The sequence below is a fragment of the Rhopilema esculentum genome, chromosome 16, assembly GCF_057945365.1.
Source record: "Rhopilema esculentum isolate cy_ngs chromosome 16, ASM5794536v1, whole genome shotgun sequence".
Lineage (NCBI taxonomy): Eukaryota > Metazoa > Cnidaria > Scyphozoa > Rhizostomeae > Rhizostomatidae > Rhopilema > Rhopilema esculentum.
The window spans coordinates 11,281,479-11,306,744 of record NC_142830.1 but is presented as its reverse complement, the minus strand read 5'-3'; the positions used below and the strand labels follow the sequence as shown (position 1 = coordinate 11,306,744).

Below are 25,266 nucleotides of genomic sequence, written 5' to 3'. Positions count from 1 at the left end.
TCACTATTTTCATCTTAGTTAACTATGAGAGTAAAAAATGAGCAGAACCTCTTGCTCCTGTTCGCTTAGGCTCTGCAGTGTGTTAACAATTTCGCAATGTGGAGAGCTCCTTCTTGCGGGAATCCCCAGCTTCATTATAGCATAAAAAATTCTTGGTGGGCATTAGGTGATGCCTTTTCTTGAGGAATATGAATAAGAATAAAATCTTTTGCAAAGCAGTTTTAGCACTAGGAGTTATTCTGAAAGTCTTGCTAAACAATTGAGCTTTTTTCAAAAACTGTTCGCATGGGTGATAATTTTTCCCTTGGCCCCCCTTCACTTTCCAACCTCTGTCGGAGCCTCTGATGCTAAGAATAGACACCTTGATTGATTAGAATTAGAGTAAAAATGATTTGTTACTTTGAAAATCAAAATTTGCTATCACGATTATCATTAATTACCGCTTGTATTTTTTAGAAACTGAAATTACCATTACATCTATTCAACATAGCCGTATATTTTATGTTACCGCATGCCTAAGTTCTGCGCTCACGCTACGCCACTGGACAAACGCTAACCATTATAAACTGAGCTTCAAAAACCCAATTGACACGACTTCACCTCATTTGGGAGCAACAACAATAAAATATTTGATGCAGGTAAATTTGACATCATATCGATAACAAAAAATTGAATGCTTCATGTTATCTACAAACTTCAAAACAACTGAAGAGAGCTCTAAAATAGCACCTTAATCCTAAATTAAAGTTGCAAACAATCTAAACAACGCTTTCGTATTATCCACACATATTTAATATTCTTTGTGAAAATGAAACAAGAGCCTCCTGAAAACCTACAATTTCTTCTAAGAGAGCTAGCAATTTACAAATGAGAAAATATACAATATAATTTGGTTGGTGAGTTGAATTATTGCAAACGTTGTTGCAACTTCTTTGAAGTATCTGTTCTGTAGCACCTTGCTTTATGCAAATTGTCATTCGAAAAACGGTGTGGGTAAAGTCCTTCCAAAACCAATTCCAGCATTTGATTCTACTTGACTAGACTCGATTTGAGAAGGGTTAATATCTTGTAGCAATAAACAATTTCAATAACTAGGAGGCACAAAAAAATTTCAATAGCTGGCTGAAAATCTTAGAGACAAAAATAAATTTTCTGGTGGTCTAGACGGATCCATGCATGATTAACAAGATCTTAAAATAAAGATTATTATGATTAAAGACTTAGCACATGAAAAAGCTATTTAAAGTAGAAAATATTTCTTTTTAAGAGTTACCATAAATCTCTTAATTATCAAATCTTTGCGACAGAATATCTTAAATACAATAATATCATATAATATATTTTCATCCCCACTAAATTCTTGAAAAATTAAGTGCAAAAAATTCTATGGCTAGTATACGTAAAAAGGGGATATGATTAACGCTGCAAACTTTGTCATATCAGTAATCAAGTTGAAATCTCAAACGACCATTTGCTGTCATTATGTGTCCTTCAGCATATTCATTACCAGTTTTCTGCCTTTTCCGCAAATCACGTGGTGCTGCTTGTCGATGACGTGGAGCGAGTACTCATAGACGATCTTCGAGGAGGTGGTATTGGTGGGGGCGGTGAGGGGAAATCAAAAGTTGGTGAAGGGGATGATCCTGAAGTTGGGCTTGGGGTGAGGTTTGTGAGAGATGGAGGTGGTGGTGGTAGAAAATCCGCCATTTCAGACAGAAGCTCGTCGACGGATGGTTCGTTTGTTGACGTCGAGGAAATGATTGGCGGCGGAGGTGGCGGTTGAGGTGAAGCTGCTTTTGCGTTGGTGTTTGGTTTTAGTGGTGGCGGAGGTGGGGGAGGGAAGGTAATAACAGGAGGAGGAGATGGAGCCGCTGGTTGTTTTGTGTCGATTACAGCTGCATCATTTGTGTCTTTCCTGTCAACTCGATTGGTTGGTGCCGGATCGAGAATGAACTGCTTGGGTTGTTCATCAAGCGATCCCGTCGATTTCAATGAGCCCCTGCTTGAAGAAGTCTTTAACGAAGCTTTGCTTGATGACGACTCAAATGATCCCCTTCCAGAGGAGCTCTTGCTTGAAATGCTTGCTGCTCTGTTGGTGACGCTAAAGGTCTGGGGTGGGTCGTCTGGTGACTGAACAGGCTCGTTCCTTTCTAATGTTATTCCCCTTTCTCGCCTGTCTAAACTTTCCTGTTGTTAAAAAAGGAGATGGTTATAATATAAGACAAGCAAAGAAGCTAGAGAGGTTTCTCACAAAGGCTGCATAATTATCATGAGAGATGGGTCAAAACGTGTAAATTAGAGAAATGAAAATTACAGCCTAAAAAACGACGTGCTCCAAAAGGAAAGGATTAATTCACAAAAATATAGAAACTGTAAAATTTACCACAGATTCATCAATTCCCTTCTTCCATGCGTCAGAAAATAGAGACCCCAGATTGCTAGTTCCCTGGCCTTTCACTCTCGTCAGAGATGACGATTTTCCCTGGGTTCCTATGAAAGAATTCAAACACAGCTGACCATTGATAGCACACCGTACAATACTATTTCCAGTTAAAAAAGACTACCTTTAAAACCGCGAGGTTTCCAGGACTAGTAACAGAATATTCCCAATTTGTATTCAAATTTAAAAGACTTATACATATCAGCTGATATACAAAATATAGAAACTCATTACAGAAAAATACAAATAGAACTTATATAGGTTAAAAACGTCTCTAAAAATTGTATTGCTAAAGAATAATGTCTATTAAAGTTACTTTATGGTAAATGTATTTGTGATTGAGAGATTAAATAAAGAAACATTAGGTAACTAGTCATACAAACCTTCTTTGTATGATGCTGATGCTCTTCTCATCATGTTGCCCGGTCTCTCCTGCAAACAAAATTCACCACAAATTACAAATTGCGAAATCATATTGACTTATATTCTAACGATATACTTATAATACAACGAAAGACAATGAATGAAAGAAAAATGAGGACACCAAGAAACAGTTTACACAAGTGCCTTCTGCAGAGGGTAGAAGAAGGAGGAAGTAAAGAAAACAGGAGGGAAAGACCTACAAATTCTACGCTTGAGACAGTGTCAAAGGCATTTTAAGCTTTATAAGGTTCAAGAAGAATCGTTGTGATATAAAGAGCCTGCTTGGCAATAGAAAATGAGATCTATTGTAATAAGTAAAAATCGTCTCTGAAGAGAATCTTCTGAAGAGAAAAAAAATGTTAACCTGGAATTCCTCCTCCTCATCCTGAAACTTGACACTTGCAGTGCCTCTGTTGGCTAAATTCGTCAACATCAACTCTTTCTCAACATTTTGCTGTGTTTGCAAATAATTGTCGTACATGGCATAGCCATACTGGAAAGTAGAAAAAAACGTTCATCATTGGACTTGCAGAATGAAACAGGTTTTAACAACACATGAGGTCTAGGCCTAATTCAATTGAAATCTGGTCTTTTAACTGGTGAAAAACTTTCTAAAAGCATCTGGATGGATCAGGCAACATGCACGTACAGTAATAAACGCGTATAATATCAGCAAATGGATTGGCTGGTCCTTCTCGAGACAACGAGCAATACAGTGTAAATTGATACTCTTTACTAGACAACTGTAATTCATTTGTTTACAACACACTTACCTTGGCCATCTTGATCGAAATCACCCAATGGTGCATGGTCTTTTGGTCTTCAGTGCAAAGGAAATAGACATGCTTGCTTTTGGTCGTCTGCACTTTTGGGTGCTGCAAAACAATATAAATGATACAGATAGTCACACACTCTGTTTTTATTAAATAAGAACAATAAGTTGACAAAACATTAAGACACAATAGAATTGAAGACCCTCAACATTAAGAAACTGCTAAAATCCTTCTTTGAAAGATGGAAAAGAAATGATTCTTCTCAACGATCAGGCAACGATTTCCTGTTTAATTGATAAATAAGATTTAGAGAAAAATGAGATCCTTGTGACTTGTCAGGAGTTCTGCTTCTGGCAAAGTTACTCTTAAGTCCTCCGAATAATTCAAGAATATTTCTCCAATACTACAAAGACCTTGTTTTATCTAGAGAATACGATCAAGAAAATTTTCGAATTTGAGGAACCTACCTTCAGGCAAAACACGTGGTCAGTTGGCGCTCGATACTTCTTCTTCATGCCAACGCCTAAGTAGACATTTGCGTATTCGAATTTTACGAGGCAAATCAAGTCACGTGACGCCTTGAACAAAGGAGGACAATCAATACAAAATATATAATGCAAGGAGTTTTACCTAAATTGATAGTAATAGAAGACAACCATATTCACCTGAATCATAACCAGAATGATTTACAAGAGTATCTTAGATAGTAAAAAATAATCATAATTGGTTACTTTGCTTCAGGGAAGCCAGAGAGATTACGGCTGACATCTCAATTTCTCCTTTATGATATCGATTTCAAATTTTACAAATATTTCAAAAACTAATGCCAGAAACTACCTTGGTTTTGCCTTTTGGGGTGTAGTAAACACCTGAAGCTCTCAAAACAAAATAATGCTTCTGCCATGTTTTCTTGCCTTCTCTGAGCCACAAAACACCTTCTACTTCTGGTATCCTTGTATGCTCCCGTGTGAAGAATTCCTATATAAAAGATATGAAGGAGAATATGAGCGAAGATGCACTCATTCAAAAGCTGGAAATCAAGAGTATCATTACCTGCGTTTGATATATATTATCAATGTTTCGAGTTCGTTGTGGTAGGTCAAAGTAGCTCATGCATTATTAAAAGGCAATTCAACGCACAAAGACATCATTGGTGCAGAGATTTACACCTCTGGTGCCGTGTTGTATAGATGCTTAAACTGCAAGATATCTCAAGATTATATAGACATAATTTGAATTTTTTTAAATTTTAGAAAAATTGGTCAGCTTTACGCAGTACCGTTGGAAAAAACACACTGCTCTTTCTGTAGACTTGAAAATCAAGTTTAGAACCAACGGATTTGTGGATCCAGACTGCCAAGGATGACAGTCTTTAGATACTGAACTGCATATTTCTATCGATTGTTAATGATGACAATAATCTTTAAAATTGACAAATACAAAGGATTGTTTAAAAGAGAAGTTAGGTTCAATTAATCTAGACAACAAACAACATTGTATTTTGATTGGAATTAAGGGGCTAGCTAGATGCTTTATGAATTTATTCTGTAAAATACGCAAAGAAGTAAGATGGGTTTACCTCTAACAAAATATCTTTGCTTGCTTCAGCCAACTGGGCTGCTCCAGCTGATGTACCCGAAGCCAAAAGAAAGTTCTGCAGATAAAACGAAAAAAAGTTCTTGGAAACTGTTTGGCAGAAAGATAAATGTAGTAAAACGTGTTGGATTATTAGTTGCATTGTGTGTTGAAATACTGTTGTCAGGTATGTATTACTCCGTACGATTCTATCAAAAAACGAAAAATCTCTATATATTTTCACATTTCTTCATCTTCCGTAGCAAAAAAACTTCTGTAGGATGCAGGAAAGAAGGTTTTGTTGATAAAGAAAAACTTAATAAGGTTAATTATAGAAATAGAAAGAGGAAGGGCAAAACAATATGAACTGACGAAAGTTATTTCTTTCTTTTAAGAAAAGGGTGTTCCTTTAATAGAAATGGAGATGAAAGCAACTCTTTTCAATATGAAAGGTACCTGGGAAGAAATGTAAAGGGTATAAAATTTCAATTGAGAACCATAACGCGAGGTTGAAGTGACATCAGAGGAATTCTTGTAATGGTTATAGAAGCAATGCGATTTCATTACCCAGCGTATTAAAGTATCATCATTAGAGAATTCCAAACAATTTTAGAGCATTTCAGCCTGATACAGACAATCGTATTTCCCCCAAAGGATAAAAACTTAGATTCTGAAAAACTGTCGGTTATTTCACAATATTCAAAGAATGTATAGGAAACAAATCGTCGAGGTTTCTCTGACTACTAGTGACTGAAAAAATAGCTAGAGGATGTTGAAATGCACAAACCTGTGGATTACGGAATAAGGTGAATTTATCTCTCCTCTTTGTAAACACAAGCATATTTGTGGTATCCCTCGTCCAATCAAACACGACAGGAAGGACATTTTCATGCTCCTCCATTATTCTCTCTGAAATTAAGAGCAAATATGACATCATGCATATAACTTCACTCATCAGAAAGCATTTTTCTTAGCAAGTGTGAATGGTCAAGTAGACAGCAAAATGCATTTTCGTTATTAAAGAAGATAAAATTACAATATATTTATTACTATACCATAATGATTTATGATAATTTCTTGGGTAGATAGCTAAAGCGTCGAAAGACGTAATCCGTAAAGAAACAATAGGTACCTTACTGCATCAAAGAAGAAAGGTCGAATTGCACATTCAGCCCAATTTTGAAGCATGTAGGGCCTTGCTCTAAACATGTCAATACAGCACTGCAGAACAGTGTCGGGAATCATATTGGAAACAAATCAATTTCTCAATGTGATATGTTGAAAAAATCTAGATCCCAATAGAAAAATTTGTTATTCGCCTCCTTTCCCAACAATTTTACATCCAAATTTCTAAACTGTGGAAGATGATTCAAATTTTAAAAGGGGTTTCTGAAAAAACACGCAGAAAGTGTCCTAGACAGCTGCACTCTGGGAGAGGGGGGGATTTCCTACTTACGTGTCAAAATTTCCTACTTAACTAACAACGAACAATAGCATAGTTTTATAGTTTTCTTGAAAACATAGGTTCTCAAAGCTCGGCCGAAAAAGAAAGGTGGCAAAATACTCAGGGTAATGGAATTTCATTTCTCTCTTACAAAAATTTGCTATGAAAATGCATTTTCGAAAAACTAGATACCTAAATGCATGTCGGGAAGTTTTTCAATCAAAGACCAGTTTGGGTCAACTTCTACGTCGTTCTTTTTCACCATTTTCGTCACGATGTCTCTCACAGTCCAAGTCTGGTCTATTAACATCGTTTTCGATGTCTCCAAGTTATCGTCAAAGACTTTAACGACCAGTTTCTGTACGCTTGCAGCTTTCATTTTTTCCAGTGCAATCTTGATCTTTTCTGCCTTAAATCTTGCTTCTTGTTCTTCTGGTGTTAACTCCCTCGTTTCTTCTTGCAGATTCTCCAGCCGATCTCTCACATCGGAAGTAACCTTTAGCGAAACAGAACTTCAATTTCACAATAAAAACACACCGGCTTTTAGAGATTCTCTTTAATGTTCCAAAGAACTACGCTCAACCCATAACAATCAAGGCTAATCTTTGCAAATTGTCTCTGTATACATACGAAAGCAAAAATTAAAACCAACTTCTCCTTTGAAGTACAACCAACTGTTTTATCAAAAATCTTCAAACTCGCAAATGCTAACCGCATGGCTTAAAGACTGGCCTAAGATGAAATACTTTAAACATGATATATGATCATGATAAATTTCCTAACAACGAAATGCTGCATGCTGTCATGGGATTAGTGCGAAACGAAAACTGGGTCATGCCGCCTTGCTCCCTAAAAAGTGCGCAATGGGGAAACCAATCCATCCATGACAATCTCAAATAGCATTCATGTAGAGGGGATGGCGCAGAGTGGGTTAAAGAGAGGAGGGGATTTCCAATCGCAGTCAGGGTCATTCCCGAGTCATAATTTTTGCAACGAGCAGCCCAGTAGAACACATCTTATTTTAGGTCGATTGTCAATTACTGCTTCACCTGTTTGTCATACGGTACTCGATGTCATATCGTGGACCGCGGAAGCGAGGGCTGCGGGGGCTTAGCCTTCCCCATTTATTTCCAAAATGTACTTAAAAGCAAACAAAAAATCGTCTTGCTCTTGGCTTCTAGCCTGTTAGCCGCTCCCCTCCCCCCAACAAAATATTTTTTAAACCTCCTCATTACGTAAAATGAACCGCGGTCCTTGTACCATATAGGCACAGCTGTACAGGCTTTTATGAATAGAGCAGAAAGGTTCTAAGTTGCCCTGACATAGGAGTTGGCCTCATGACCAAACACTGAAAAATTGCATCAGAGAAATTTTGGCATTGGACCAGCAACTCTCGCAAAACTTGGATAATTAAAATGACAAAGACCAAAGCCTTTTCCATTTGGGAAAAATAAATTTCGGAAAACGATTAGAAAGGACGTTTGAATATAAGCAACGTGCAGCGGTGTTACTTACATTTGCGGGAACTGGCGATTTTGGTGACATTGGCGATTTTGGCGACATAACTCTTCCACTTGGTTGAGAAATATTGGAGAAACTTTCGGAATAGGTTGTGCTTGAGGACGAAATTGTCATAGATGAATTCGAAGAGATACCACTGTCGTTTACACTGTTCATCATGTCCTTTTCCATGCTGCAAAGATCTTCCAGTAAAGCATCGAGATCAACATCTGGGGTATCTAGAGTGAAAGTTTACCATCAGGTTTAGTTCAAACTGCGCGCGTCAAGACGGGTTACATGCACACGCTGACCATATACGGTTGGCATTATCCGCCGCTCATCGAGCACTTCGCGTTTTCCAGCAATGAGTCACGATGTACTAGAAACTACATGGTCGCATTTCTAATAAAAGCCTGATGCAGCGAAAACGTGTTGACGCTTAACATAGTTAGCTGTCCACAATTACCGCTTCGCGTGAAAATAATGTTTCTTCAGCAATGGCTAACGATGCGTCATAGAAAAATGACGTCAGTTTTACATCCAATATCATTTGCGAAAACATTGATAAGCAAACGAATTAAAACCAAGACTTGTTCATGCCTGCAGTTGATTTCAAACGCGGGAAAATGTCATTCAAGCTGTCACTAGATGTCCCTGAATAACTGATGCGAGCACGAAGCAAAGAAATACAAATGAAGTTACCACAATTATTATGATTGGAAATGAACTTTCACTTTCATAGGCGTCCAGTTCCTTTCCAAATGGTGTCTTGCGCAAATGGGTAAAGCGTTAAGGGGGTACGGGGAGGCATGCTAAATATTTTCAAGAAAATGAACTTGACAGAAAAAGAGATGACCAAAAAGGCACGTCCGGTGGCATGTGGTTGTTGTAAAAAACCAAATTGCACATCGAATATCATTTAGATTTTCCATTCTCTTCCGTGTAATTTTTCGTGACACTACTGTTCTTGTTGCTTAAAATTATCCTGCTAAAAATCTTTCATCTTACTACGCTTTCAGCTGAAGGAACACGCCTAAACACACGTGGTTTGGCATAAATCTTTCGGTTTCAGCTTTTCGGTTACCTTTAACGACAGTGGTTTTTCAAACCCACTAAACTATAGAGACTCGTATGTGTTAATCAGTTTCATGATATTAATGATTCTTGATAGATAACTTTTGATTAGAAACGAAAAGTATAGGAAGTTAAATCTAGCATCTCAGAAACATCTAGGGATTGGTGCAAGATTGCTTTTAAGATTCCCTTCTTTGATTTCTTTCCTTTTCTAAAAATTATAAGATTTTATTTCCTTACTACGTACTAACTGGCAAATCTACGTACTAATTGAACTACATAATTAAATAACAAAAAGAGTCATAAACCTCTAGGCAAATACCATTACTACCGCGCTTATCAAAAGCCGATAGTGTCTGAATCAAATACAAACTATTTGTCAAAACGTCCAACAAGATGTAAAAATGTTATAGAAAAAAATAAAGTGTTGGAGAGCACTCTCTTCAAAACCAGAGTATCCATCAGAGTGACGTATGGTAACAGCTTGGGAGGGAACAATAGGTAGCGAGCTTCTTGAACAAATAACGCATGGAAATAGATGTGCTAAAGGAATTGTTATCGGTAAATACGACAAAGATTTTTGTGGGCTGGGTGGGATGGTAGACAGTCAAACATTCAAATGGCCAAAAAACGACGGAAACATAAAGATATTGGGTAATTAGAAAAACATTGATTTGATTAAGGGCAATTTGGGAAAAGATCTTCATGTGGATGTAAATCATGGTGGACAGAACAGGACAATGTCATCGAAATTATTGACATTCATTCTATGAAGACGAACCCCACAAAAAAACGTAGTGACGTAGAAATGACACTGTACTTGTACATAACGAATTCTTTCCAAAGAAATGTGAACAAATGAATTTTAAAACTACGTGAACCAAATTCCGATCAGGAAAAGTAATGCAGCAAGAGCCAATATTGAAGTTTCAAGAAGGAAAATAATAGAATGCTGTACAAGGCAGAAGTTTATAAATGTGGTCTTAGTTCGATTTTAAAGCTGAAAAGCCTGCGACAAACGGCTGACAGCGACACCTTGAGTGTCGTTCGTGACACAAACAGGCTTTTATCTGCAAACTTGGTCACATGTCTTTTAAAGACCAATCAAAATTCATCCTCACTCACACTCTGTTAACTGTAAACCATGCTTATCTACCTCTTCGACCAATTAACAAAACTTTGAAAACCTTTTCTCACAAAAACAACGGACACAGGACCTGACCTGGGCTGTTCTTAATGACCGTCCTCACGCCACATTTTTTTAACACTCCACAGTTAGTCCCAAAACTTATTGAATTCTTTCGGAATAAGGCATTGTCCCAGATCTAATTCTGCAAGGCTATGACCTTCTAGAAGACAGGCTTAAAATGCTATAGCCAAGGCTAAGAACATGACAGATTTAAGACGAGATAGCTAAATATACCATAGCTACGTTAATTTGCTTCTTTCGCCCGTTGCAAAAGTCCAATTGGTCGAATTGCAATGAAACTGCCCAAAAAAACAGGTAACAATCGTAACACATGAACCAAAACATGCTCAAAACACTGCCATATCTCAAAGAAACACTTTCTACCGAATATTAAACAAAAAAAGCAAATTATGTTCTTAATCTGCTCAAGATAATAGAAACCGTCTACCCAGGCAGAGTTCGTCAAATTCTTTGCCTTTCGGGAGAACTGGATGATCCCTGCAATTAAAAACTGGTCTAAATGAAACGGCTTCGTTGCAAGGCAAATATTGGACTTACCGTTATGGTTTTGTTTGTAAGGCTTTTTAAACCACAAACAAATTGGTGTCTTCTCTCTATCTGATCCCTAGTATACAGCGAGATATCACGGTGTTTGTCTTTACTTCTAACAACGGAGCACTGTTTTAAAGCTTTGCAGTGTTAACTAGGGTTTTGCCCAATGAATCAAGCATTGATGGTTAATAAAACAGTGCGCAGACAGCGGACCACCTGAACACAAGTAATAAATAAAATGCAACATCCAATATCCTAATGCAGATAAGTCATAAAATAGCATTTACAAATCTTCTTATTTGCCAAAAAACGACACTTCACAATAGAAAGGAATATTTTGGCGCTTTTTTGATGTTTTTCCTCTGCATATATAGTTGATGAGTTTATCTAAACAATTATTGGCAACTATGTAAAATTGGAGACTGACATTGTGTTTTTGGCACTGGTAGAATTCCTCCCACATTTTCTTCAATTCCTCCCTCATGTACTCAGTTTTCAGCGATTCACAAACCTCAACTTTTAAAACTGGAACGTTAAACCGGTACCAACAAAAACCAATATGTTGTAATAAGTGACAGCTTGAGTGACAACATTCAGTCCATCATGCGAGCACGAGCAGTCCAACATTTCTTTTCCCATGTTGCGAATCGAACAAATTTCAAATTTCAACGCGTTGTATCACAAAATGTTCACAAGTTACAATTTCTAGTCTGCGATGTACCTGGCTGGGCTCCAAAACTACTTGAAGAGACGATCCAACACCCTTTCATGTGTTTGTTCCAAAAGCTATATCTCAGACAGATTAACAGACTTTACGGTATCTTAGAGGAAAGAGTAAAACCCCAAAGATCCACATTTAACAATGTCCTTTCGCGGTCTGTTCTCAGAGCATATTTGTGGCAGTCTATATCAATCAATTGTCACCTATAAACAAAAAACACCCTGGTGCATTGAAAATTTTGACGAAGGACGATGGGAATAACAGCCAAGCTACCCTATGAACAACGTATCAGTGTGGGGGATTGTGATGGTGGATCAAATTGAATGATAGTTATAATCAAATGAAATACATTTTATACCTATACCGTACGATAAACTAATACAGTCTCAACAATATTTCATTCAAGCCCAATTTTTTCATGAATTCACAGTTTTATTAAATTTTGCTTAAACGCTTCTGTAAACGTAAACCCTGGTGCATCCACTGTTGCTAGAGCTTTTAAGGGCTCCTAGCCCCTTTTGGGACACTACGTTGGGGGCATTGCGAAACATTGGGAGGAAAATTAAAATGGTGAATTCTACCAGCTTTTTGTCAGGCGCCTAGCTTGAATTATTGATACTAACGCACTTATACTAGAATTGCACGATAGAATAATATCGGATTTTAGCACCATATGGTAAAATGAAAATTCAGCACGCATAGTTCCAAGGTATTTAACATTTTTTCTATGTTTAACTTTGCAAACACACGAATTTGTTTTCTTGTAACTCTAAAAACAAATTGAATGCAAGTGTCTCAATCCTGTTTAATAGTTTAGTAATAGTTTGCGTGAACTCAATCCTGGAAGTAAGGAAGCAGAAAAAGAATTGCTATGCAAGAAAATCATTCCAATGAGAGCTCTGTATGGACTCCATTTCTCAATGTTTACATAAAGATTTTTGCAATAATAAAGCGCCAAAGGTCATTTTAAAAACCTGATATTCCTAGCTGATAGGTATAGTTTGGTTACACATTCCGAAGGTTACACGTTGAATCGAAAAATTATAGGCTTGGGTCCAAATCTTTCCAAATCTGAAATTATATCGAAAAGCTCCCAACATAAAAAATATCATTAACGCCTGCCCTTAAAAAATCAGCCGACTTTGAGCTAAAATTTTCAAAACCAGAACGTAAAAGGACATATATATCTATTAAAGTGCAGGTTTGGGGGAGAGCAGGCAACGAAGAAAAATTTGGCTTTCTAAAAACACAGTTAATGCTGGGAACAAAAAACAGCCAAGGAAGCTTAAAAAATATGAAAAAGAAAAAAAGCGACATGTGAATGCAGCCTTGTTAAATCATAGCAGACCATTTCATCGAATTTTTCAAAGAACTCATCTTTTTACAATAAAGGTAACCATCATTTTAAGGTTCCCTTAATCTAATATTTGCCTCTGGCTTTTTCGTTTCGCTAACGTCTCTGGACACTTTTGCAATCCTTTTATACTTTTTTAAATCTGCAATGTTATCCCAGTAAACTTCGATGGCACCCGGTAGATTGAAAAATAGCAAGGTGATAAAATATATGCCAGTCTGGTCACAATTGGAATATTTAACAAATCAGATTTCTAGAAGGTCGTTCGAGGTATTGAAATATTCGGCCCATTTCTCATTGGGTGAATTTTTGACATCTACCTGTTAACTTTATTGTGGAAAACAGAACTAATCAGGACTTTAAAACACCTGTAAAAGTAAAGTGTGACCATGGTGTTGTTCGCATGGTTTAACAAAAAATGTTCGCAAAATGCTTTGTTTACAGTTCAGATTTTCGCCATACGCCTCAAACTACATGTAAAATAATAATTCTCCATTGCGTACATACCTTTTCATTCAGCGATTACATTATAATCAAAATTCAATACTATCTGTCAAAAGCCACAACCCGGTAGTGAAAACCTAGCAGATTTGTTGTTCAAATTCTGTGTTCCAATGTAACTTTGGGGTAGTTTGTTATTAATGTTAATTTTGGAAATAAGTTTGGAAAACTGCCTCGAGATTTCTTCTTACGGAAATTTTCTCAATTCCGTGATTTCTCGTGAAATTCTTGCGCAAAGCCATTTGTGAAAAGACATATTACTCCAATAGTATACATACACAACGTAAAATCATAATGTCCAATTGACACGGTTTTGATGTTTCTTATGATGGAGCTGTACTTTCCACCCTTAACTTCGTTGTTAGCAAATGAAATAAATATGCAATACAATGGAAATCGAAATAGATGAGACCTACCTTCAATAGCAATGGTAGAAAACCTCAAATGATCCTGCAAAGATGAAATACTTTTACAATATTTGTGAACATCTTTGAAATACCACCAAAGCAGAATAATATTAGCCATGCTATGACTGAAAGGATCCATGGTGAAGCGTCCTCTTGCTTTCGGATTTACGCGCGAAATGTTCCGTTGAAGGCAAAATACATTGCTGGTAGTTGTACGGTAGGTGATTCGTGACTACTGTGTCATCATTGAGTTGACGCTAGTGGAGATTAGAGTGACTTGAAACTTAAGTAAACCTTTAGTGGGATAGGCACGGGTTGCCCACGTAAACTGAATCCAGACACGGACGTAGTGTAGCCTATGTACAAACACGCCATCGAAAGTTATTGTTTTGCTAAAGACAGATGGTTATCATAAGGGTTGATCAATATCATTTCTAGTTGGAATGTGATTTTTTACGCGTCTTGTGAAGAATTTTTTAGTACAAAAGAACCGTTCAATGGGTTCCCACGAACGAAAAGACGAGGAACAATCGGAGATGTTTTCATTGTTTACTAAAAACATAGTTAAAAAGCGTAAACACTGGGTGTGACATGCTCTCACAGCGACAACCACGGGTGAACACAAGAACGCCAAACAATTTCATGGTTAAGTTTCCAATAACGAAGCACAGTAGAATTACTAATCAAAGGCTATATTGAGATTTTACAAATACTCTCATCTGAGTATCAAAGGTCATGAAAGAAGAGAAGAATTAAAAAGAGATGGATAAGAATTCCACCGCTCAGTAGTGCAGCGATGATGGAAACCACGTCGGACGTAAAGGGAATAATCCATTTAAATAATGAATGGATGAACTAAGGTCTTAAGCAAAAAATAAATGATTCTAAAAAGATACGGAAAAACAAAGGCTGGGCATGCGAGATCAATTGAAAAGGGATTTGTCACTGAATACGTTCACTCCAGCAGAGGTATGCAATCAAAAAAGGATGTACGGGATTTCAGAAGGGCAAATCGGCTCAGTGGTTCTTAGAATGCCATATAATAGCGTCATGATTTATATTTGTTTATATTTGTGCGTGCATAAGCACAATGGTGCACTATTTAACAGGTAACAAATCGAAAAAGCACTTCGATCAAAATGGAAGCCGACCACGTGGTCTACATCAATACGAGGACAATGGTCGTTATCATTATTTTCACCAAATCTAGCACCGCTGCTGTTTTCATTGTATCTTGGCACGAGGCATTTGTGTTATCAGAAGCAATAAAACAGGGTAAGCTAACAAAAACTCATAGATAGGAACACAGAACAAAACCATTCTGTGAATGGAATAATACTGTTTCTTTGGAGGAACTTTATTGGGTGCTTCCAATACTGCTGGCAGTGTGTATCTAGATAATAGCATTTCTAAATCCAGAAAACTTGGAAAAGAAACGGTGTCCTGACACTTTCCTTAGTTGCCAGGGTGCGGAAATTGCCTCCACCCAGATTTTGCTTAATCGTCAGTTAAAACACAGTTTAAAGTGCATTTGGCCGTAAAATTTGTCATTTGTCGGCAAATACGCTTGTTTTTGGAGATTTGGCGCCTACCTAAAAATTGAATTTCCGCCCCTGTTAATTGCAAAGAAGATTTAAACAGTACTTGTCTGCTTGTGCATGTAAACAAAATAGAAAAGAATTTACTTCACAAAATTCTTCACAAAGAAGATACTTCACAAAGAGCATCATCGCTTTGGAAGCTAACCTTCCAAATGGTGCACTCTATATTGAAGCCATAAATTGGAGTCAAATATAAAGGGGCCTCAAAGTCATTCCAATTTCACGAGGATAAATGAGATGGTGGAAAAAGGAAACATTGATATGCCACCCCCTTTCCATAGTGATGTCACGAAAATAAACCCTGTACTTCAGGTAACACGATATCAAGAATAGCGATTTGTGACATCATTGACACAGTCATGTAATTAGAAACTATGACGTAATACGTGGATTGGTACTTTAGGTATCATAGTTTACCAGAGAGCCATGATCAGGGGCAAATAACAGCCACTCGTTTTTAACGCAAAAAAGTTGCTAGCAGAGCCACCACTTTTAAGTACAAAAATTACTAAATTGTACGTTAACCAGAACTCAAATATCTGTTTATGCATTCCTAGTTGAATATCTTAGATTTAGATTTCGTTTTCAACAATATTATTCCTAGTATAAGACATTCTGAAAAATTAATTTTTTTCTCGTTAATTTATTTCCATTGTTTTCAACTATCGCGACTCAGTGACACTACAGTGAGCGCTTCTCATCATCTTTCTGAAAACAAATTTTGATAATTTCGAAATAATAAATTTGGAAAGGTCAATTTTGATAGGTTTACATGCGAGAAATTTACTACAAATCGTGGCTGAAATTTAAAAACCCTGCAAAAACTTTAAAAGGAATGTGTTTATTGGATAATAAACGATTCCTTGATCTAATAGCCACCTTTTACTGGATCTGTAATTTCTCGCTTGCCATTAAGGTCTTTCAAGTGTCTCGAGGCAGCCTAATTTTAGTTCTAGCATCTGCCAGCACAAGCATTTCCTGACGTTTTGACTGACACACAACATCATCATCATACGGCCAAATCACGAACTGGCAACCAACGGCTATTTGAAACGGACAGTCAGTCAAGTTATAAACAAGGAAGTGAAGAACCCAGACATTCAAGAAAACAAAACCATCCGCAAACTCTTTAGGCAGAAATGATGACGTCACTACGGGGACACCCAACACCCAACAAATGTCAAAAGAAGGCTATTTGACAATTACGATTGTTCTGCCAAGAACTACGCCAACTGAATCTAAAATCCAGAAATTGATAAGCCACTCACTTTTGACAAGAAGCAGAAATATGGTTTAGGATCATTTTCAAACATCGAACAGACGCTGTCGCATACGACGTGCAAAAATTATAAGTAATATCATTAGCAAGAGAATTAATGAGGAAACTACAATGCAGCCATCACAGGAAGTAACCACTTATATGCTATTTAAATCAGGCATTTGATAGAAAACGCTAGGGGAAACTTCTTAAAATGACTCAAGAAACCCAGAAATGTCATAGAAATTCACTTGCTCCAAAAACTTGGAAATATAAACGTCGAACTGTCGACTAAATTTGAGCCTGGCTATTATTCCTAATCAAGTCTTCGAAAACCACAATTTGGAGCACAAATCTTCTTAGAAAGCTCGTTCTTATAAAAAAGTATACCCATATGGAATGACAACTTTTTGAGACCGGAGGCACTTATGAAAATAATTGCATCTTTTGACGATTGAATCTGCAGCACAGGGCGAAAGGGAATTTATAGACAAGCACTGTATGTAAGTGCAAGAAAGCAAGAATATGCTCAGTTTATAAATGGGGCTCAGTTGTTACTTGAATCAACGTAGTGGACGAAGGGAAGTGGTGTTAGTAACTGTATTATGGGTCTCCTGTAGATATCTAGCTCACCCTTTTGGTAACTAATAGTAACGCCCAAAAGGAACAAGAGACCAATCAATACCAAAAGCAGAACATAAGCTCAACACGAACCATAAACCAAAAGCAGAAAGCACCAACTGGGTGTTCAAGGCCTCACCAAAGCTGAACGCAAGGTGACTCATATACTTGCATCAAGCAGGCAATGTCTTTTATCCTTTTTCAAAAGACACAAACACAAAGAAAATGAAAACATCAAAATCTACAAGACTTAACCATCATTGGCGCAGTGTACTATTCTATACAGCATGTTTCTCCCCTTGACAAAAACAAACTCGTTGGGAACATTTTTATACGAAGAGATTTAGCGGAACACACTGATGTAAAGTTGAAATGAAAACGCTGTGCTCGAAATTGCTTTTCTTCCAAACCATTTTTTAACTAAAAACTTTGATTTGTAGAAACGATTACCTTCATAAACGTTGAAGGTGAGATTTTGGTTCAAAATTTTAATTTTTTTACTTCACAATGTACATCACACCCAAACAAACTGAAAAGTCAAGTAACTATTTATACATAGATTACTTTAATTTGTAATCTATTTGTATAACAATGAGTGCAATGTTTTGCAATGAGTGCAAAACAGATTTGATAGAACTTATATCACCTTTTTCAATAATACGCGTAGAGGTGCCTTTTCACAAAGAACATTCTTTCTACACAGTAATAATTTTAAATGTTTAAGTATTGAGAAGTGAAATAGGCTGAACTTGAGCGCAAATAGAAAATGTGACATACCAATGAGGAGGTCACTGTGGGTATCTTTGGGCTCTTGGGACTTTTTGGTTCCGAATTTAATGGCTCGTATGTCGTAGTGGTGCCAGAATTTCCATTTGAGGTACCTTCAAGCTCCTGTAGCAAAATAAAGATATTTCAAATTACAACAGGACATCTCTGTTATTATTACAACTTTCTTGTTGCATTAAAACCGTTTAAGAGAAGTACAGGTTTTTATCATATATACCGGAACTAAATTTTCTTGGAACGAATACACTTGTTTAGCACGTGTGCAAATGGCAAATTGCCTGCCTTTGTTTGAAAGACCAGTAAAAGTATGAGATAGCCCTAGTCTTGTGGGTCAGACTAGAATCATGTGTTGAGCAAAATGAGCCAAGCATTTAATGGTGAATGTCGAAAACAACTGGAAACGGAACGGTAAGTCTCGAATTTTGGACATATTTAAAATTAAGTAGGAGAATTTTTTGAAAGACGAGTTGGAGGGATGCCAGTGTAGACAGGCTACTTGACAAAAAAGCAAATACAATTAAACTTTCAAATAGTTCCTTTCAATAGACAAAAGCCTACCTTGGAAACAATCAAATAAAGTTTGCTGTTCTACCTAAGATCACCACGATAGAAAGAGGGAAAGCCTCAGGTTAACTTTAAAATGTAACAATTTGACAATGCTGCAAGGTTTGGTGGCTAAAGACCAACAAGGTTTCCGCTTGGTGCTGTGGTATATCAGACCTTCAGGCAGATTTCTTAAAAGAGACTTTCACAGCCTTAAAATTGCTTGGAGATATACGACATATTAAACTTTCCACTTGATGACTAGTTCAAAAAATTATTTTATTTGTTACATTTGTTCACTAACTGTTTTAAAGGCCCCTGGTCTATCTGTCACTCCTGGAAGTGGGTTAACACTATGTAACTGCATTTGTACCAAAGGTGTCCCGCACAGGAACAGAGAAACTTTGCTCATATCGAAGTAACTACGTTTATACCAAATCTCTGAGAAGAAACCGAAATTAATACAAAATTTCACAAATTAGGACAGAAACTAGTACTTTCAGTAGACAAACAACAAATTCTTGATAATGTCTAAACCACTAAAGCTAAATTTATTGTTAGGCCTAATCGTTTAGTGGGAGATCTTCCTCGTCAGGGTGCATATAGCACTTAAGCGTTTGCACACGTCAGGGTACACCCTGGGAATTTGAAAATATGGACGCAAGTGGGCCGGGACACAAATACCGCAATTGAAACTGAGAGTAGATCAAAGGTGTTCAGGTGTAAGGCTTTTTATATCAAAATAAACATTACTTACAAACGTGAAGTCTTGAAGCTCATCCAGCATGCGATCAATAGCCGCATCGGCGTCAGTGAAGTCATGATCATCCTCATCAGCACTGCCACTGCTATCCATGTTAAAATCATTATCATCAAGCTCAGACCTGCCAAGTTTTATGAAACATCTATCAGCGGTCACAAAAGACATAATCATATACGATCACAACCATCAACCATCATAGTCACCAACGATCATAATGGTCAACGATCATACTAGACAGACGCCAATGACTAACACGATACGTTAAATTGGGAAGCATTTTTTTTTAGTAGAGAACTGCTAATGACCTGCTAATGACGTCATTTTAGCAAAAAACAAAGCTTTAGCTCCAACCAAAGGGCAACCAAAGGGCAAAGAGTTTAAAAGAATTTCAAAAGAATACTGTAACAAAATTCTAGATCATTGCCTATGAATCTAGACTATCGTGCTCAAATCCTATGAACACTCATTTCCACATCACAGCAATATTTTAAGCACATAATTAGCTGCTTTTTATCATAAAGATTGTGGATTTGACATCAAATTTATTCTTAATCGTTATAAGCAAATATCTTGGCGCATATAGATTAGGAGAGGAAGGGGGTTAAACATTTTAGATTATGGCAAAATAATAGCAGATAAAATTCAGTGCATGGTCAATGGTATTTTAATGAACTATTGGGCGAGGTAGAACCAAAAGTTCTTGGTTAAAAGCACGATTTGTTTCAAAAATCACCAAAAAAATTCAAAGATTTAAATGCTCTTTAATTCTGGTCGCTATGCTCGATACAATTAATAAATAATTACTGCTCGTTCATAAAAAATCTATATAAGACCTTTCCGTTGCTGACAAGGCTATTTAAATGTTTATCACTGTGACAAGATAAAATTCAATTTCTGTTAAAGATCAGTGAGTATTCTACTTTACATGTAATGTAAAATTGCTGTGTTACAAAATTATTGGAAAAGAAAATGCTTAAAAATTTGTTGAGAATTTGTTGATGTAGGACTATGCATTTCCCAACGCACATCAAGCCATGAGCACCCTAAATATATTTTGAATAGAATGCATGATTAATAATGTAATTTCTTTTAAGAATAGAATTAAATTCATTGAATAGATTTTAATCTAAAATGCATGGCTTCATTTAAAACATTTTAAATCTTAATTGTTTAGATGAGTGCTGATTTACTCCATAGTTAACAATTAAAAACTTCCTTATAATTAATCACAACATATGTTTATTGAAATTTTTAAGAAAGGCGAGGGTACCACAAAGAATTGCAATATGAAATTATTCTTTCACCATTGACTTGGGTGAGACCTTTGAGAGGGGGCAGATGGGCATCATAAAGTAAATAATTTCATTTTAGAAAATTGAATTAATTAAACATTACAAAAGTATACCTAAAAATAGCAAAACGTTTTAATCAATTATATAAAAATGAACACAAGAAACATTCTGAAATGTGCTTTAAGCTAATCTAAAGGGCATGGTTACAAATTTTTCTGCTCACTTTGCTTGCAAGGGGGCCCCCACATTTTGCTTTGCCCCAGGGCCTCTGAAGCCTCTAAGCACCCCTGGACTTGAGCCACACCTTGAATTTCAGAGTGGGATGGCAAAGGTAAAGCAATTTTGGCTTGCAATTGTTAACATTCTTTAAGAAATTTACGACCATTTTCCCCCATGCCCCCATGCCCCATCCAGGCCTTTTTGGTGGAGCAGACTAAAACCAGTTGCCTTCCTGACACTTATGGTTGGTGATGAATCTATTTTACTCTCATTCTTTTTTAATATCCTATGGAAAAAAGCAGCACTCATCAAGCAGTTTCAGGTTTTAAAGTTTAATTCTAGATACCATCAAAGAGCAAATAATTCTCAAAAAATGTTTAAAGGAAACTTACCAATTTATTTTAAATCTTTGCTACTTGCTCTTATGCAGTTTACAAATGGAAAAAATGAAACAAAAAATTTAGAGCTGAATTAATTTACAAATTCATAATATTTTAAAATTGAACAAACAAGATTCACACTTATTTAATAAAATTTGTTAAAATTCAGTTCAAATCTGAAACCCTTTAATTTTCAAAACCTTATCAGTGAAAAGAATAATTGACAAGTTTAAAATTCATCTTGCTTGTTATATTCAGGCTAGATTTAATAAAAGAAAATAAAAACAAATAAAGTCAGAAAGTCAGCATGATTTACTTATTAGGAAACCAGAGCACGAACGGAAAACAGAACAAGGAAATTTGACAAGCTTTTACCGTGGCAAGCAATAATAGTCTCAATAAGTTCTAGATTGAAAAATACAGCATAGTATTTTACTGTGAGAAAAATAGCTAAATATAGATAATATTATCAGTGGCATACTGAAGTGGCTGGAAGGGGCCCAGAAAGGGGGGGGGGGTTTGTGGAGGGAATTCAACAAGAGGTTTTAAATTTCTAATTTTAGTGCATTAATTTTTTGATGCAAGCTGGCTGTATTGTTATATATCACTGTAATGCATTAAGGAAGGGTTTGGGGGGAGCTCAAACCTCCAATCATAAAAAACCCTTAATGAAAGACCAAAACTTGAATGAAATAATATTTTTTTCCAAAGAAAGTAATTATCTGAATGACATATTTAAGTTATTTTTGTTATTTTACTCCTTTCATCAAGCATGACAATCAGACAAGATTTGATGTGTTCCTAAAATGAGTTCAGCAGCGACAGACATTGATCTAATGCACAGCAAGGCAAATTGGGAACACTGGTACAATAGCAGATAATCTTGCAGATGATAGTGAAACAGAGACAGTGATCGGATTAAAGCTTGATATAAGAAAAAGAAGAAGAAAAAGTGGGTAACCAGTAATAAAAACACCAAACACTTGAAAGAGATGCTGAAAAGATCTTGTTTGAAAACAAACAGCTACAAAATGTACTTTCTGCTGGGCATATTTATCTTTACCAATTTTATTTTTTATGTGTGTTTACAATGTTGAGATATTCAAAATGCCAACAGATTCTTTATCTTTAACAATAATAAGAAACCTGTCTTAGATAGAAAAAGCTAAAATGTCAGTGACAAGAACAGTTGAAGTTTCCCATTCCTTTTAAAGACTTATAGCCAATGGCTTTAATTTAATGACTAAGCTAAAATTTGATTTGTTTCTGATTAGATCATAAATTATTACTTGAAGAGAAATGTGATTCTAAGGATAAGGTGAGTATGACTTTCACATAAAAAAACATTAGTTAAAAAATAAAAACACTGCAAAAGTATGAAGCTTAATAACAACAAATCTTGTAAAATTTTTAACACAATCAAAGGATAATCACAAATAAATTATTGTACTAATTCATTAAAAAGATCAATTTTTAACTGGATTCAGTTAATCGATTAGATGAATCATTTCTGAGAATCATAGATCAATTGGCAATCACTGGTACCTTTTGATTGAGGTAATGATAGGATTCTCCATGCTAAAATAAGATCAAGACTTTCAATTCAATTCCAAAAATTGAAATCAATCAAATCATGCAACATTATGGCTATAACAATCAATGTTAAATCATCAAAGATTCTAAACTAGGTATATATGTGTATGACCATATTAAGAACAGCTGTTTGTTGATTGCATTAAGCATCAAACTTTGATTAGCAACTTAGAACTTTTCCATTCCATATATCAAAAGCTTCTAAATAATTTAAATGCTGAATGTTAATTAGTCGTGTCTCTAATTGTTATACCTGGTGGATAATCCAATAAATCAAATTATCCATTTGCAGGGATTATAAAATGAACAACATCAAAACATACATTAGAATTTTCAAACAGAATAGAACAAATCATTAATACTGTATCTTCCCTAGAAGTACACGCTTTTTTACAAGGAACCTACCTCAAGGCCTAGTTCCAAAAGTTCCTTATTCGTAGACCTCAAATTATCAAATTGTAGTACCGAAATCTCCTTAATTTGTTTTGACTATAATAAGCCTTAACACTTTATAGAGAGAAGGGTGAGACAGCATATACTGAAACTACTTAATGAAGCACTTGAAACACGAATAGCAAACAATCTATGCGAGTATTGGCTGCAAATGAACGGAACCGGCTTTTTAGTTCTTGATGCTTACAGTTAGAAAAATTTTTCAAATCAAAAAGTTCCTTAGGAATTTCGTTTTTAGTAGTATAAGTTTTTTAAATATTTTGGCCTTCTACATGCAGGTTCCTTATAAAGTGGTTCCTTATAAAAAAAAGTGTGTAGTTCAGCTAATCCTAGTTTGGTCAGCTAAAGTGTTAATAGAAGATGAGATATGATAGGGAGAATGCAAAGCACAAACAAATAAGATATCTGATATTTCACTCTTTGATTTTGCACCCCAAACTTGATTTCAGCCACTTAAAATATAATTTAGCTGCAAAAAGTTTTTGTTGCTAATCCTTGTGGTTTTGAATTAAAAGTTCTAATTTCTTCCAGGTCTCTACCCAGGAAAATTGACCGCAAATGAAAAACAGATTTTTGCAATCAGATCCTTGACAAGTAATCCAGAACACAAATAATATTTACAGCAATAAGAACAACTGAATAAATTTACAGTGAATTTTGGGGGCAAGACCATTCTTTGCAGAAGATAGACATTTGCTTTTTCTACAAAATAGTTTGGCACAAAAGATTTTTGTACTTCTTATCTTTATTTTAATAGTAACCCCAATCTATGTATTCACACTGTAGTCCCCCAGTATATGAATGAGATGTGATTTTCAAACAAATTGTGGGTTATAAGTGCACCAAAATGCAGTTCAGATAAGATGGAAACATTTGCTGAAATAAAGCTGGGCATACTAGACATTTAGAAACTGAACTAAAGCTTTACATCCTTTCGAAATTTAAAATTATAATTTAAAAGCAAATTCAATGGATTAAAGCCTAAAGATTTTGTAGCATAAATTAAAACGGTCAACTAGTTCTTCGATTGCTCTTCTCTAATGAAAATGTTCTCATCACTTCAATGATGCTATTTTGCAAATAACAGGTCAAACTGTTTTTCAAAACACAAACAGGAAGGGCCAGTCGCCACATAATATGAAGCATTTGATTGTTTATGTCTGGTCAAGAAGGAGTAGTTTCCACAATTATAATCCGTAGTCAAAACCACAAAAGTTTTAAAAAAGTGGTATAAAATGATAAAATTCATTTGAATCAAATTCACATTTAAAAGTATCCTTGAGGCGTGTTTAGTCTTAGGCCACCACCTCAAAAAGTCCTAAAATGGATCCCAATTGTGCTGCATTCCGATACATAGAAAAATTTCACTCACTTGAAAAAAACGAATATGTTACTTACATGATGTCTTGAGTTCTTCTGCGTTAACCTCTGCGGATATAAGTAATGAATGCCACAATTTTTTTCTCAAAGCTTCTTCCGCAAGTTCCTCGCAACCCCGACACCCACCTTAAATGGTTGCCATTTTTGTACGCTTGCGCATTGGCAGACTACGACGGGGGATATGGAGAGACCATTAACATATGACAGGGTAAAAAACGTTTTGTCTGCATCATATCAAATGTGGCCGATAAGTAAATTATATGGACAGCTTTGCGACAGTTTTTAACAATATCCAGTTCACTATACATGCTTAAATACACACATTAATACTTGAAATATTTTCTAGTTTAAATAGAAGGGAAATCCGAATAAATTAGAACAACTAATTATAGGATTTCTTAAAAATGATGTTTTGAGGCCTAGG

General features: G+C 35.9%; 1 protein-coding gene and 1 long non-coding RNA gene across 6 annotated transcripts; one reads left to right on the top strand and one right to left on the bottom strand.

Moving 5' to 3' along the window:
• Nucleotides 1–639: 639 nt before the first annotated feature.
• LOC135682259 (ras-associated and pleckstrin homology domains-containing protein 1) lies at nt 640–25,203 on the bottom strand. Of its 5 annotated transcripts, none has more exons than XM_065197069.2 (16): nt 24,861–25,203; nt 22,962–22,994; nt 19,520–19,610; nt 18,211–18,324; nt 13,963–13,996; nt 8,171–8,394; nt 6,848–7,151; nt 5,999–6,120; nt 5,216–5,290; nt 4,474–4,614; nt 4,104–4,214; nt 3,637–3,738; nt 3,228–3,356; nt 2,824–2,872; nt 2,384–2,490; nt 640–2,187 (listed from the first exon to the last, which is right to left on the bottom strand). In XM_065197069.2, exons 2-16 carry the CDS (start codon nt 22,991–22,993, stop codon nt 1,531–1,533), a joined length of 2,292 nt encoding a protein of 763 aa, XP_065053141.1. In that variant the 5' UTR covers nt 22,994; nt 24,861–25,203; the 3' UTR covers nt 640–1,530. The 5 variants fall into 5 exon arrangements, with proteins under 5 accessions (XP_065053141.1, XP_065053139.2, XP_065053140.2 ...); XM_065197067.2 differs by having other exon boundaries at nt 19,520–19,646; nt 24,861–25,202; XM_065197068.2 differs by lacking the exon at nt 22,962–22,994 and having other exon boundaries at nt 19,520–19,646; nt 24,861–25,202.
• Nucleotides 18,318–22,530, top strand: LOC135682266 (uncharacterized). The gene is made up of 2 exons (XR_010515678.2): nt 18,318–18,627; nt 22,188–22,530. It is a non-coding gene; the product is annotated as an uncharacterized LOC135682266 (long non-coding RNA).
• Nucleotides 25,204–25,266: the final 63 nt, after the last annotated feature.